This window comes from Clarias gariepinus, chromosome 5 (assembly GCF_024256425.1).
Source record: "Clarias gariepinus isolate MV-2021 ecotype Netherlands chromosome 5, CGAR_prim_01v2, whole genome shotgun sequence".
Classification (NCBI taxonomy): domain Eukaryota; kingdom Metazoa; phylum Chordata; class Actinopteri; order Siluriformes; family Clariidae; genus Clarias; species Clarias gariepinus.
The window spans coordinates 16,893,264-16,908,960 of NC_071104.1; the positions used below are offsets into that span (position 1 = coordinate 16,893,264).

At 38.1% G+C, this 15,697-nt stretch overlaps 1 protein-coding gene and 2 long non-coding RNA genes across 3 annotated transcripts in view; 1 reads left to right on the forward strand and 2 right to left on the reverse strand.

Annotated features, from left to right (window-relative positions):
- Positions 1 to 1,310: 1,310 nt before the first annotated feature.
- On the forward strand, positions 1,311 to 3,057 carry LOC128523786 (uncharacterized). The gene is made up of 3 exons (XR_008360452.1): positions 1,311 to 1,419; positions 2,631 to 2,726; positions 2,916 to 3,057. It is a non-coding gene; the product is annotated as an uncharacterized LOC128523786 (long non-coding RNA).
- Positions 3,058 to 4,924: 1,867 nt separating this feature from the next.
- Positions 4,925 to 5,650, reverse strand: LOC128523785 (uncharacterized). The gene is made up of 2 exons (XR_008360451.1): positions 5,404 to 5,650; positions 4,925 to 5,310 (listed from the first exon to the last, which is right to left on the reverse strand). It is a non-coding gene; the product is annotated as an uncharacterized LOC128523785 (long non-coding RNA).
- A 2,850-nt stretch (positions 5,651 to 8,500) lies between these two features.
- The window catches only part of LOC128523784 (NXPE family member 3-like), a 52,884-nt gene continuing 45,687 nt past the window's right edge, over positions 8,501 to 15,697 (reverse strand). Inside the window, exons 4-5 of the mRNA XM_053495914.1 lie at positions 9,209 to 9,406; positions 8,501 to 9,101 (exon numbers count right to left, since the gene is read on the reverse strand). Coding sequence (XP_053351889.1) covers positions 8,548 to 9,101; positions 9,209 to 9,406 — 752 coding nt within the window. The 3' untranslated portion in view covers positions 8,501 to 8,547. The remainder of the gene's footprint in view (positions 9,102 to 9,208; positions 9,407 to 15,697) is intronic.

Genomic DNA, 15,697 nt, shown 5'->3' on the forward strand with positions numbered 1-15,697 from the left:
CAAACTAACAGAATCACTGCTGTAAAGTAAAACAAACAAACAAATGACCCAGCACTTTACCTCTGAAAAGATTTGCGACAGAGTTTCTCCGGAGAGCAGAGTGTGTGTCTCTTGCCTTCATTTCTGTGCGCGCATGTGTTTGAATGAGGGTTTTACACACACACACACACACAACCGGGGGGTATTCCAGAAAGCTTGGTTAACTTACCATTTGGTTAATCTTAACCTCTGGGTTGATTAACCCCAAACCCGCATACCGCGAGTATGTCGGTTCCAAAACACCTGATAAGAGTAAGTTTAATCAACCCTCTACTGGTTACCCAAAGTTAATGCGCGTGCAATGTGAATTTATAAAGACATTTTCAATAGATCACCGATATCACGAGTCAAAATGGAAAATCAAAGTGAAAAAAAGAGAGCGGCGTATTTCACAGAGGTTTTAATGCACGCATATGAGGAGTTCAAGCCAATAATAATGATAAAAAGCAATACGGCTGCATCGGCTAAAGAAAGAGAGCCGGCATGGCAATAAATAAAAAACAGAGTAAATGCGTGAGTGTATTAAATTGAAACTTTAACATCGCCTCCCCTTTTATTATAATACAAAAAAAAAAAAAAAAAAATTAACATCCCTTCCGCATCCTTTTCCTGCCATTCATTTCTTTAGGTTGAACTACCAATGTATATTGACTAGGAATTTATGGTTTCTTATTTAATAAGGTGTAATCCTTCTGGAGCCAGAAGCCAAGTGAAAATGAAACACAAAAACGTTCTGCAAAAAGGTAATATTTGATTACACGATCACTGAACTATTTATTTAACATGATTTAGTATATTCTTTCTGTCATGAAGCTAATAGAAAGAAGGCTGAAGCCCGTCTAACCTTTTTACATTGGAGTAACAAACTGTCATTGTGCTTTCACAGTATATACCTGCACTGTAAAAAAGCCAACTTCTAAAAAGTTCTCTAAATAAAGTTTAAAAAGTAAACTGAACTAAGATGATTTTATTTGAAATGTTCAGAAATAATACTTTGTTCATTCAACAAATATGTTGTGTCAATGTTAAAAACTGTATAATACTAAAAATGTTTTGTTGAACTTACATTAAAATGTAAGTTGTGCGTTAAAGCGTGCGTTTCTTGTTTGGCGCATGCGCATGAGCGCATGGTAGTTTGAAACTTCAACTGCCAGTGTTACTGAAAGGGCAGCATCGCGCCAACAATTCACTTGTTGCTGCCAAGTTACAGGTAAGTGCAATCAGTTTCATGATCGAATATCTTTATTTTTATTTTTATTTTTTTTCCATTTCAAATGTGATGTCCTACCAAGCTAAATGCCTAATCTGTTTTACTAGTGTAGTGTTGATTTGAAAAAGCATGCCGGTTCAAAGCAGTCCAGCATTTCTGCCAAATCATAGGTAAGTTATGTATTAATTTTTTATTTATTTTATCATCTAACTTAATGTTATATTATTTGATGTGTAAGATTGGATGTTGGTTCCCCAAAATGACTATCTATTCGAATGTAGCTGCTTGCTAACGATTTCGCAGGGTTAGCTTTTTAACAAATTTAGAGTTTTGAATGATTGTGTTTAAAGAGAAAATTCAAACGAGCCATTTGTTTATTGAAAAAAAAATACACAAATATTGCAATAAGTTCAACGTGACATTTGCTAGTCATATGCATTTGCAAAACAAGGAATATAACGTTAACTTTAGGTCCTGTCTATTCGGATGCCTGTTGGCACCATTTAAACATTGCGCATATTCTTAACGGTTTTGATAATCAAGAACATCGTGTGACATTCAGGCAATGTGCGTCACTTGAGACGTTTGTTAATTGGTTACCTCGACTAAACAGCCAATAAATTGTATTGTGGCACTGGCTAGCCAGGCCAACTTAACTTACCTCAAGACAGCTCACTAGCTGGAAATTACATTTTAACAGTTTAATTTTTTATGGCAAATTAGTAGTCCAGAAACAAAGACACTTTTGGATAAGGAGGTACTATTTAAGATTCTTTAATATTGTAGTGTTTTACCACTGGGAAGAATGTTGTAGAAACAAGTGAGCTTACTTGCTGCTCAATGCAATGGCTGGGAGTACTTTATTAACACACGCAGTCATACAAAAGCATGAACAGCACATTCACACGATAAACACATCCAATTTAGCCTAAGCAAAAACCAGAGCACATTCAACATGTCTCACACACACCATATACAAACATGGCCGAAGCCACATACCCAAACACCCTTCCCCAACATGGTGAACACATTGCAAAGCCCCCCGCAATGCATGATGGTCGTCAGCCACTGCCCCGCCCCGCCCACGCCACAATGTAATACAATACATATATTTAAAATACTGAAGTACTTACTTGAATAGGGTAATTAAAGCAAGTTTGCATATCTTTCGTCTGTGTTGTGCGAGAATCCAACTGAACTGGTGAATTTTAGGAATAATTGTATAATAATTATAAACTATATAATTGTTTCCCACTGTGGAAGCATTGTGCATTTAATCACAAATTATCCTTTTTACTTTCAATTTGAGATCCATTTAATCCATAAGATTTATAAGGTGGTAAAGCATCTGCACCCTTTGTAAACTTTTTTTTTTTTTCAGGCCAGTGATATTGTCATTTACCGAAAAAGAGCAGCTCTTGAGGGACTGTCACTCGTTCTGCATGAAAATTCGGTTTTCTTGCTCAAGGTGTATCTGGTAGGTTGCCTTTTTCAAAACTTATTTGTAATTTGTTAGCAAGCTTAGTATTAAATTTTTTCATTTTGTTTGCACATTATAAAAATAATAATTAAAGCTGCAAGCACCACCATTGCTCAAGCCCTAATAACAATAAGTAAATATGTTTACATGTCAATTAATGCCCCTTCCTATCACTTAATCTTCTAGGACGTTGACCCTGAGGACCGCAGCACCAGATGTGTAAAGATCGGAATCTTTACTGTAGTTGAGGATGATGTTGGCACTCCTGCTTCACTGGCCACTGTGATTAACCGTGTAATCCTGAATGAGGCCATTGTTCTTCAGGATATGCCGGATCGGCCTGAAGCCTTTGCAGCCAAAAATACTGAATCTTTGATCTTTGTTTTTTTTTATCTGGTACAAGCTAACTATTTTCTTTTCTGATACACTGTTACATGCAGTAAAATAGTTCATGTTATATATGAATCATACTGTACTTTACTAAGGTTTGAGGTTTATTCAGATGCAATGTTAATGTATTCTTAAGTTGATCTGTCGAAATAATACAAAATTCATCATGCAGTGTTTGAATCTAGTATATTTTGTCATATACTCATTTTCTTTTTTTCATGTTTTCGGATGCTTTTACTTATGTTTGTTCTGGGTTTTTGGGCAAAATATAACTTTTTTTTGGATCTCATCTTTCAATTCATGTTGAAAAAAGTGGTAGTTTATAATTTACAAATTTTCCAATTATTAACATTTCTGTACTATTTTTCTATAAACATGCTTAATGCAGAAGACATGTACGGCATATCGTAGACTGTATTTTAATGTGTTCAGACAAACTATTAAAAAAGAGAGAGAAATTTGTTTTGTGGTTTATTAAATTTTAATTATAAAAAATAATCATGAACACATAATAGATCAATCTGTAGTAATTGCCTTCAGCAAACAAAAAATATTTTGTTTTGTTATTTGTTAGGTCAACAAATATATTTATGTTGTGAGAACTAAGGATTTTAACAAAATACTTTGAGTTGCTTTGTTTTCAGACCCTGTTTGTTCAGTTAACTCATAAAAGTGCTTGTGATAGGTTGCCTTATTATTTTAACTTTTTTTTTTTTACAGTGTGGGGATTTACCCATGGATGAAGGTCCTTTAACCTCAATGCACAATCTAATCAATGTAAGAATTTGTGTGCAGTTGTCCATATTTTAATTTTATTGTCTGACAGAATTTTATTTATTTAATTATTTTTAATAATAAATCCTAGTTTCCTTCCTAGTTGCCAGCAAAGGAGCTGTATAAGGTCCATCCTCAAAAACAAATAAGAAAAAGTGACATGGAGATGGACCTTAAATGGAAGAGAAAAAGCTATACATTAAAAAAGCAACACTAGAAATTGAATTACTGGAGCGTCACCTTAAAGGGGTCATACAGCACTACATGCACTATTTTAAGCTGTTTGGACTAAACTGTGTGTTAGGAGAGTGTGTACACAACCACTCTACGATGATAAAGAGCCGCCCAGTGGTTTTCTTTTCGTTTATTACAGTAACATCCCCCTTCTGAAATCAGGCCAATCGCAAAAGCCTGTCGATGTGACGCCAAACCAACAGAGGACGCTCCTACACAAGTTGATTGACACTGGTGTTTTAGCAAAGACCCGCCCCGAGTGAGAAGACGCTGTCGGCCATTGTTTTTTCGCCGCTGGAGCAAAATGTTGCCTAAGCGAGTGTTGTGTACAGTTGTTGGGTGTAATAGCGAACACAGCAGTCGTCATTCACTACCTAGGGTTAGTGACCTAGGGTACCTACCTAGGGTTAGGTATCTGAGCCACTGAGGAGGCAGTGGCTGAATTCAGGGGGGCGGTCTCAGCAGAGGTCATGAGCATTTAAATTAGCATGTACTGAAACAGGTTGCTGAGAACAGAGCTAGTTTTTACCAGGTAAAAGTAGTGTTTTTTTTACACAATCCTTTTGAATTTTTAATTAACGTATAATACAAACTTTTCATTAGGACCCTAAAGATCATATTAAAATTTAATGAAAAATATAATGTGTAGGACCTTTAAGGAGAGAACTTTTGCGCATATTAATCTGTTGCATGTTAAAAGTGTTGTGTATATAAAGCATTGTCATTAAAAAAAACACATTTTATTTCATTTTACTTTCATTGTTTTTCAGGAAATAAAGAAATGAACTGAGCAGCAGACCAGTGCAAACAATTTAATAAAAGTAATTTTGACAAATCCTGTCTTTTATCACTTTCATGTTGTGTGCAAAAATCTGTAGTGGTTCCTCTGGGCCATCTTCTTCAATACAAGGAAGGTGGCTCTCTCCTCTTATAGTGGCAATGTTGTGAAGCACAACACAAGCCACTATGATGTTGCATGCCCTCTCTGGACTGACCCGGAGCCCACGCAGACACTGAAACCTAGACTTGAGGATCCCTATGGTCATCTCCACCTTGACCCGTGTTCGGCTGTGAGCCAGGTTAAAGCATGTCTGTGGTCCAGGATCAGGTTCAGGGTAGGGGGTCATTAAATAGGGCAGACAAGGTTGTCCTCTGTTCCCCAGCAAGTAACCATTGTACTGTCCTGCAATGATCCAAGTGTACAATACTAATATATATACATATATAAAAATAATAATAAATAAATAAAAAAATCATTGAATACAGCAAAACATACCCTGCTGAAATGTCTGGCATAATGATGACTTGTGGAGAATTCTGGCATCATGCACAGATCCTGGCCATTTTGCATCATCATCAGTAATGATGTGAGTTGCCTCACATATTAAAAAAGTAATGAGTTTAATGATTTTAACAAGGCAAAAAATTAAGCACACAAAATTAGGTTGTTACCTGTACATTGCTACTATGAATAAATTTCCTATTAACATCGTCTCCCTCATTTATTGAAGGAGCTTTAATAGAAATGTTTAATAGAAATTACATTTGGAAACCCTGAAAAATAGAAAGTCATATATGGAAGGATTAAGTGTGTGTGTGTGTGTGCAGGATGAATACATGTATACAGTAGATATAAATAGTATGACCACATATTAAACATGCGTCATCGATTTTACTACAGTATGAAGGACAAACCTGCCACTCTGTGGAATTCATCTTTAATAACATGCAGAGGTTTATGGCCAGGGAACTGTACACACGTGTGTAAGAAATGTTTAAGTGTCAGACATACAGTTGCCTTTCCCATATGCTCTGCATCGCCCACTGTACAAAAATGCCGTTATAAATATAATAAATATGCGGTTTCAAGAGATGTGTTAAGAAAATTAACGATTCCATTGAACACCAATAACGCTCTTTCAAATAATCATTAGCAAAATGAAAAAACATCAATACGCGGTCTTATAACTCTCTCCCGGCGAAAAAAAACTCGTATAATTTGTGCCTCCGCGTCCACGGGATCATCATCAAAAGTGTGCGCCGTGCTGAATAACCTTCTGAAACAAACTTACCCTGGAACATAACCTGCTAGCGAGCAGGTTATCTTCAGAGAGTAAGTTGCTATGGTTACATACATACCCAGAAAGTTACCTCCGTTTTTGGAACCGAAAGTTGAGGTTATCCACTAACTTATCCTCAAACTTATCCGGGTAAGTCACTAGGGCTGCAACTAACGATTATTTTGATAATCGATTAGTTGGGCGATTATGTTTTCGATTAATCGATTAATCGGATAAAACCTAACCGCTTCTTTAATTTGATATTTCGCTTATAACTATTTAATAAAAAAATCAGGGTATTATTTATGTATAAAAATAAACTTTTAACAATGCAAAAACCACATAAAGAGTTTAATAATCTTTAATTTTGACATTTTAAACCTTAAATGAAATGTAGTATATAATATATACAGTATATACAGTGTATATATATATATATATATATATATATATATATATATATACACTCAACAAAAATATAAACGCAACACCTTTGTTTCTGCTCCAATTTTTCATGAGATGGACTTAAAAATCTAAAATTCATTCCAGATACACAATATTACCATTTCTCTCAAACATTGTTTACAAATCAGTCTAAATGTGTGATAGTGAGCACTTGTGCTTCGCTGTGATAATCCATCCCACCTCACAGGTGTGCCACATCAAGATGCTGATCTGACATCATGAGTAGTGCACAGGTGTACCTTATACTGCCCACAATAAAAGGCCACCCTGGAATGTTTGAGAGAAATGGTAATATTGTGTAACTGGAATGAATTTTAGATCTTTTAGAATTTTAGTCCATCTCATGAAAAATCGGAGCAGAAACAAAGGTGTTGCGTTTATATTTTTCTTGAGTGTATATAGTTTAAAAAATACACTGATATATTCAGTTGATAAGATATAAACAGCTAAAATAATGTAATTCTGTATAATAAAATGATGTATGCATAAGTAAAACCACTATAAAAAAAACTGTAGAAATGCAAAAATCTAATAGTCACAAATATACTGTTATTTGCATTCGCTGAAAACCACAACAATCACTAAATGTAATATTCTACTGTTATTCGCACCGTTTAAATTAAGCTAATCTAAAATAGCCGCCATTTAACTAATCACTATTGCTCATGAGGTGATTGCGCAATGTGATGCTAGCGAGTAGCACGTGAACAGATCTAGCGCGACTGTCCCGAAGTTAGCAAATAGTTTAAATTAAAACCACTTAAACTTTTAGACGATAAGAAGATACAGTTTTTACTGACCCTGCTGACGTTTCGCCATCCGTAACACCAACATGTTTTCTTTTTAAGTGTTCGTGCATGACATGCCGTGAAAGCTCGGTCTTGCATAGCGTGCAGGTTACCGTCTTCTTAGAGGCGTTTAATGTAAATCACTCCCATACCTTGGAGGACTCGAGGCGCATGCTTTTTCCTGCAGATGCTTCTGAAAGCTCCATTGCGCGAGCGGCTGTGTATCTGTGTGTATTTGTGCATCTTGTGGTCGCGCGCCTCAGTGACGTGAGCAGCCCAATTAATCGATAACGGCATTCGTTGACAACAAATTTCATTATCGATAATTATCGATTTTATTGATTAGTTCTTGCAGCCCTATATGTCACATAACCTGCTTTCTGGAATATCCCCTGGCACAGTGTCTAATTACGCTCGCGCGCACACACACACACACACAGCGATGAGGAAGAAAATAGATTTTTAACCTCTGTATTAAGAATTTCTTTTGCCTTACTCGCGCGCACACACATGTGTTATAAGAAACAGTACACGCACTGTACACACGCGCTTCTGAACACATAATAAAATATGTTTCACACACGTAGTCACAGTGTTATAGTAAACAGTTGTGATTATACCAGTAAGAGACGAGCACTAAGACCGAGCAGGGGAGATGAATAAACAAGAAGCGCATGCATTATACATGATACTCAGAGCTCGTAAACCACGACAACGCTCATTTTTTAAGTCAAAATTTTATTAAAAATCTTTGCTCGTCTTCCGGAACACTCGTAAACCGCATTACTCGTAATCCAAGGTTCCACTGTACTTGTCTCTTATTTTTTTTTATTATTGTTATGCTAACTTTAATGATTACAGTAATGTTGACTAAAGGCAAAACACCTACCTAATCTGCATTTTGTAGGTTGCAAATATTTGTACAAAATCTTAGTTTCTGCTAAATAAAATACAGTACGTGCTCATTTAACTGACTGAATGCTCCTATTTAAAGCAGGACCAATTTTTAAGCACTTGAATTTAACTTAAACTGTATAATGTTGAAATTTACTTTCCAAATAATATGTTAATTTACTGACATCTAATACAAAATATTTTTATACATTTTTATATTTTTTTAACTGGACAGATACGTGAAAGGACCATGTCCATCATATGTCTGATAATGGCACGAGGTGGGTGTAAATCATGGGGGAGATGGTGGGCAAGAGTCATCTCCCAGGCATCTAGCAGCTGCACATGGAGTCCTTTGAACATGGCACGTAACAAAGCATCCTTTTGCAGAGAGAACCAGTCACTATTATACAGGCTAATCTTTGGGTCAATCTTTTGCAGGTTGGCAGTGCGGATCACCACCAGTGTATCTGGTCTACGGTTCAGCAGCCGCACTACGGCCCTGCGGATATGCCGCAGGCGCCGTATATATATTTCATCAGAGAAAGTGCTAAAGTGAGACCACACACTTATGAGAACCACCATGTGAGGCCCACCCTTGAGCCTGTCTAGCTCATTTGCTATGTAGTGCAGTTCAGAAGAAAACACTGTGTTGAAGCGGATTGGGGGCCCATGACAACGGTAGTGCACCAGAATGTTGTTATTGCTGTCCACAGCCATGAGTGGTCCCACCTGCTGAAGGCTGTAAAGATTTAACTGTTTCAAGCCTGCAGAGAAGAGAATGTGACTATCATGGAAGTATTTGGATAAACATAAAAAACGAGAGTAATGCAAAAGAAATGGACATAAGACAAAGAAAAAAACATGCTCTTACCAGGAACCATGGCAGTGAGGTACTCAAACCATTGACGCATGGTGGAATCGCCAAACATATACACAATCTTCCCTTTAAGGCACTGTGTTATGGCTGATGCGTCATTAAACTGCCGGATGTCTACATCACTCAAAGGCATCCAGGTATTATTAAAGTAGTAGCCAGCAGCATTGTAAATACTTTTAATATTAGTTTTTCCTTTGAGGGGAAACGTAACAATATGTTTATTATAACATTACATACTGTACAGACAAATATGATGAAATATGTGATTCACAGGTTGAATCGATTTTCTGAGCAGGTCAATTAAATGATCCAAAACACTAACATGTATTTCACTCTCAGTAAAGATTTAACTGCACCCTGCTTCAGCATTGCCGTCTTATGTCCTGTTGTTATTGTAAAAGAAAAATACCTAAATTTTCCTGGAAATGTTGCATAAGAGCATAATGGGACAAACTTTTATTACAGCTACATATATTATTTTAGGAACAATTATGAACAAACACAAAAAAGATAATTACTATTAAATCCTAGCAACAAGTAGGTTAATGTTGTGGTTGACCAACCACTCTGGGCGGCCAACTGAATGTGGATAAATTAAAAGATTATCCTATAATTTAACATATTTAATCATAGTGTGTAAGTGTTTTTTTTTTTTTTACGAACTAAATTTATTCTGCACACTGGCACTTGGTTGGCTAGTTAAGGGAGCAGATCAGTTTGTTCAACCTCTTGTGCGTAAGCCGTAACTTTGATTTATTACTGATCTGAGTTTTCTTTTTTGTATTTTTTTATCTTTCGTGCACTTTTTTCTTTGGTTTTTCTCACACCCCTGAGATCATGAAGGTTGGCTCTCGTCGCAGATAAATATGCTATGGATGCTAAAGTCCTACGGCCGCTCTCTCCCATGCGGTTGTCAAACACTGGCCTTTGTTACTCCTTGCCTCAGTTTTATATCTCGCGGCATGAGCACGAGATTCATTTACTCATCCTGCAGCAGCTGTGCCCAATATAGCTGCCCCGCCCCTTCACACACTTGCAGAAGGGGGCTGCCTATGTATGGTGACTTCAAAATGAACGATGGCTAAAATATTTTGGGCGCATGCCCGTCACTCCCGTGAAGTAAAGGGCTTAGAGCGTCAAAAACAAGACAGTCAGGCACAAGAACATTTATTTTCCCTCAGGCAATCTACCTCATGAACAGTTAAATGTTCTCCTAATTGTGAATAAAAATATGTGCAATATTAAGATAAGTAATAGGTGCAATACTGTGCAATAGCACTGATATTTATTTGACCTATTTGTTAAAAACACAAATCCTACTCCATATGTTGTTAACTTTTTTTAATATTTTTTTTTAATGTTGTTTGTGTCGTCTCCGGAAGCTTCTGCCGCTAAAACAAATTCCTTGCATGTGCAAACATACTTGTCAATAAAGATCTTACTGATTCTAAATAGGCAGTATTTGGTCCGAACGCCTATGTGAAGTGAGCACTGACTGGTGAATCAGAAGTGTTCAGTCCACTCGCCTTTGTGAGGAGACAGTATAGAGTGCTCCCCTTTGAAGTCCCTAGGGCTGGATATCGGCCCATTCATATGCTAGTCACGTGTGCATTTTGGTAAAGGTTGGCCGTCTTAGTGCAGCAGGTAGGATTCTCATGGGCAGAGATTCCTACGGGCTTTTCAATACAGCTGCCCAGATAGCAGATAGCCCAAGGTTAGCAAAATTACGGTAACCATTTGGCTCCGATGACGGGCCAAAGTAGGGCAAATGGCAGTGCATACGTTGGGACCATTTTGTCTGTGGGCCCACTGTTGGCCTATTGGTGGGCCAAAGATTGGTTTAGTAGATAATGGCAAGGTTATAAATTGGAAATTAGCTTTAGCTTTGTGCAGTAGGCTCTCTCAATGATGCCATCACATGAGGAGCTCATATAAAGTCAAGTAGGTTTTTATTGTCAATTTGACCATGTACGGTTCAGTATGCTGTGAAACAAAACAACATTCCTCCAGGACCAATATGTGCTACATACAGTACAACATCAATTAACAACATAAATTAACAGAACTAAATAGCTAACTAAGAAACCTTATTAGCTGGCTAGCTAAGACAAGACACATTGACATGACAACATAAACTAACAACATAAATGAACAAAAAACTAACTAGCTAACTTAGAGACCTAAATAGCTGACTAGCTGGAACAAGACAGATTGACATTTTAAGCTAACAGAGAACTATCTACTTTTTTTTTTTTTTTTTTTACAAAAAAGACAACAAAGTGCACATGCAAATGTGCAAATAAGAGTGACAAAAGTGACAATGCAACATGACATTTTAATATTTTGTTGTAATGAGGAAATGGGTTGAGGTAGTGGGAGAAGAAACAGTAACCAGTCCTTGTAAGCAAAGATAAAAATAGTTCAATTTAGCAACTGATGAGTATTGTGCAAAGGAGCATTTACAGGTTTGTGTGTACAATAGTTTGTGTTTGCGTGTGTGTTGAATTATTAGTCCAGTCTCAATGATTTGAGGTAGTTGAGGTAATATCTATATAATAATGTGTGTGTGTGTGTGTTTAGTCCAGGCCCTTTTTGTGGCCCGTCGGCGCCCGTTCCGCGCGCTGATTGGTCGAGCCGGGAACCGGAGTCGCGCGCTGATTGGTCCAGCCGCCTTGGAAAAAGCCCTAAACCGTTTCCCATTCATTTTCAATGGTAGTGCTAAACCACTACGGATGCAATTATACTTTCGGCCGCCGGTGGCGCTGTGTGGCCCGCCGGCGTCGTTCCGCGCGCTGATTGGTCGAGCCGAAAACCTGAGTGAGACAGACGGACGGCGCGACACAAAGACCCCGCTGATCGGTAAGTTTGTTTTCTTATTATTATTAATTTTAACTTGAACAAGACACTAACAGATGAACAGACCTTTTCTTAGCTCTTCCTATACATTTCTCGCCGCCATCGCTGTAATCTTTTAGTTTTTGCAGAGTTTATCGTGTGAGTTAACCTTCATCATTCACTGACCGCTCGTGGTCACGTCTAAACACATTGAACACATCATTCATTAATTTAGTTAAAGGTCATTTAGATGAAGTAGCAACGAGACAAAAACGCTACAGTTAATAAAAAAAAACCCCGCTAAATTTCATTCTGATACATCTAACTCTAATGTGTTTATTCCATAAGAAATGTTATTGTTGTAAACTATAATATATTTATCCACTTTGGGTGAATTTCATGGTACATACTTCAGTTCAGCAGGTACCTAATATGGTATTTTTGTTCATACAGTACCACAGTCGATATGTTTGTACACAATGCTGGTGTGGTAAAGCACAGCCAGTATCATATTAAATACCCACTGAACTTCAGTAGTACCATGGTCTTCACAGAATTATCCTTTGGATGGAAACCATTACTGTTTGTACTGTTTGTGCACAGTGAGTTAAACTGTTTTGTGAAAAATGTATAGTTTTTGTGATAGCTCCTATGTATCTGAGGGATTTTCATGCCAGTGTCAGGCCTTTGCCAGCATTACGGATAATGTGTGTTTGTTTAATTTGTGTAGAAGGAAACCTAGACAATTAGAATTAGATAGTACACACAGTAAAAGTACCAGTGCTGATATTTAATCTTTATAATCCTTGTTCTCCACTGAGCATTTATCGCCATATATTATGAAAACTATGCTTGTCTGTGATGCTTAATTAAACAAAATATTTTTTCTTTGTAACAGGTAAAATGCACAAACAAGTTTGAATCCATGTATTTTAAATTAATAACTGATCAGTATGCCTATTATGAAATGTGCATGCCTATGTAGTCTTTATTTCATTTTAATTTTTCCATGTTTCTTTCAGCTCCTGCTTCTGCTCCTGCTTCTGCTACGCCGCCAACGACATCGACTGCCAGAAAAGGTACAGGCATCGGGAAATGAAAGAGCTGTCTAACCAAAAGTCCTCCTGCGCTGGGACCACAAGTCGTTTTCCCAAACTAAATCTTCAATTAAATCTTTCCTTCTCATCCCAAACAGCCGACTTGTACACACGGGCTACACTGGAATGGCAGGAAAGTAGATTACTGAAAGGTATTTTCTTTGTACAAGGATCTGTAGAATTATGGAGAAGGAAGGATCTGGGCATGGAGAAGGAGATGAAATGGAGAGAATTTCAGGACTATACATTCAATGAGATGAAAAGACAAAGATGGGAAAAGACAGAAATGATAATGTGGGAAAGGGGGAGACTGACAGTGGTTTCTCAAGTGTGTATTTTTTTCTTCTTCTTGTTCTTAATCGTTTTTGTTATTGTTGCCAAGAGTGTTTAAAATACAGTATGATAATTTCTGCATGCTTTATTAAGAAAAGTAAATAATGTATAGTGAGAAGTAAAATAAATTAATTGCAATTTCAATTAAAAGTGTTTCGGCTGAATAAGTGAAGTCAGTCTTTTTATTTAACAGCCACAAACCAAGTTTTGGATATAACCATGCCATTACATTATCAAGTTATGCTTCAGTACTAAATGCATGTTTACAATTGAGATTTTTTTTTCTTAAGCTATGAAACACACTAGCACTCACCTCACTATAATTTAATGATAATCATAAGCAAAAAGTGTAAAACAAAGAATTCACATTTATTACATTTTCACCCAGAGCGGGATTCGAACCAGGGTCTGGGCGATTTTATGCTATTAGTTGAGCAACGCCACACCACGTGCTTCAATTTCATTGGCTGTCACCGAGTGCCAGCTATTCACGACTTGCCCAGCCGTACTTAATGCTTAACTAATAGACTGAAATAATATAAACACAACAACAAATTACAAGAATGAAATATGGCCCTTACACTCATTATCCGCTTTAGGGTCTTGTTGTCCGAGATGGCACAATTTACAAACCAGACAGTGATGCAACTGCTCAGGATGCTCTCAATAGTTCCTCTATAGAAGGTGGTAAGGATCAAAGGTGGAAGGTGGGCCTTCCTCAGCCTTCTCAGGAAGAAAAGACGCTGTTTGGCTTTCTTGTGCAGAGAGCTGGTGCTGAGGGATCAGATGAGGTTTTTCTCAGGATGTTTGTCAACGATTTCCACAGAGAAGCCGTTGATGCTTAGCGGGAAATGGTCGCTCCCTGTCCTCCTAAAGTCAACAACCATCTCCTTTGTCTTATCGACATTTAGAGACAAGTTGTTGTCTTTACACTGGTCAGTTAGCCTCTGCACTTCCTCTCTGTACGTTGACTAGTCATTCTTGCTGATGAGACCCACCACGGTTGTGTCTTCAGCAAAATTGATGATGTGATTCGAACTGTTTGTCACTGCACAGTCATAAATCAGCAGTGTGAACAGCAGGGGACTGAGCACACAGGCCTGGGCAGCCCAAGTACTCAGTGTGGTGGTTCTGGAGGTGCAGTTCCTGATCCATACTGACTGAGACCTTCCGGTCAGAAAGTCCAGGATTCAGTTACAGAGAGAGGTGTTCAGGCCCAACAGGCTAGATAGTGTTGAATGCTGAGCTGAAATAGATGTACAGCATTTAAACGTAGGTGTCCTTATTGTCCAAGTGTGTGAGGGCCAGATGGAGTGTGGTAAAGGCTGATAAAAGGTTGATATGCAAACTGCAGTGGGTTCAGTGTGGGGGCCAGCAGGGTCTTTATGTGTCTCATGACAAACTGCTCAAAGCACTTCATGATGATGGGTGTGAGTGCAACAGGATGGTAGTCATTGAGACAGGACACAGAAGAGTTCTTCGGCACGGGGACAATTGTGGTGGACTTGAAGCAGGTGGAAACAACGGCGCTGCTCAGAGAGATGTTAAAGATGTCGGTGAGAGCATCTGCGAGCCACATCAGATGCGATGGGACACATCACCTGGTTGTTCGGAGAAGAGATGGTCTTTCTCGCCGCCATGATGTTCTGCATATCAAACCGAGCATAGAAGCTGGTCAGTGATGACGTGTACTCCTCCAAGTTGGTAAAGTCGCTAAGTCGTAAGTTGCAGCCTCTCTAAACATGTTCCAGTCAGTGTTCTCAAAACAGTCCTGAAGAACAGAGATGGCTCTTGCTGACCAGGTTTTTTCCCTGCTTTAGAACCAGTTTTGAATGCCTGATGAGTGGTCTGTATGCTGGAATTAGCATAACAGAGATGTGGTCTGAGTAGCTGAGATGGGGGCAGGGCCTGCTCGATATGCGCCAGGGATGTTTGTGTAAACAATATCCTGCGTGTTTTCCGTTTTCCCCTCTCATTGCAAAGTCCACACATACTGATGAAATTTACGGAGCACTGACTTGAGAATTTTATGGTAGAAATGTTCAGCGACAATGAACAGTCCATTGGGGGGGGTGGGGGGGGGGTAGAGAGCGGACGCGTGCGTGTGAGTATCCCGACAACTTAAACAATAGTAATTGTTACTGATAACAGACCATGCAAGCAGTAGTGAACGGCGATACAGGTTTGGCGTTAAAAATGCCTAACTATAAAACGAAAA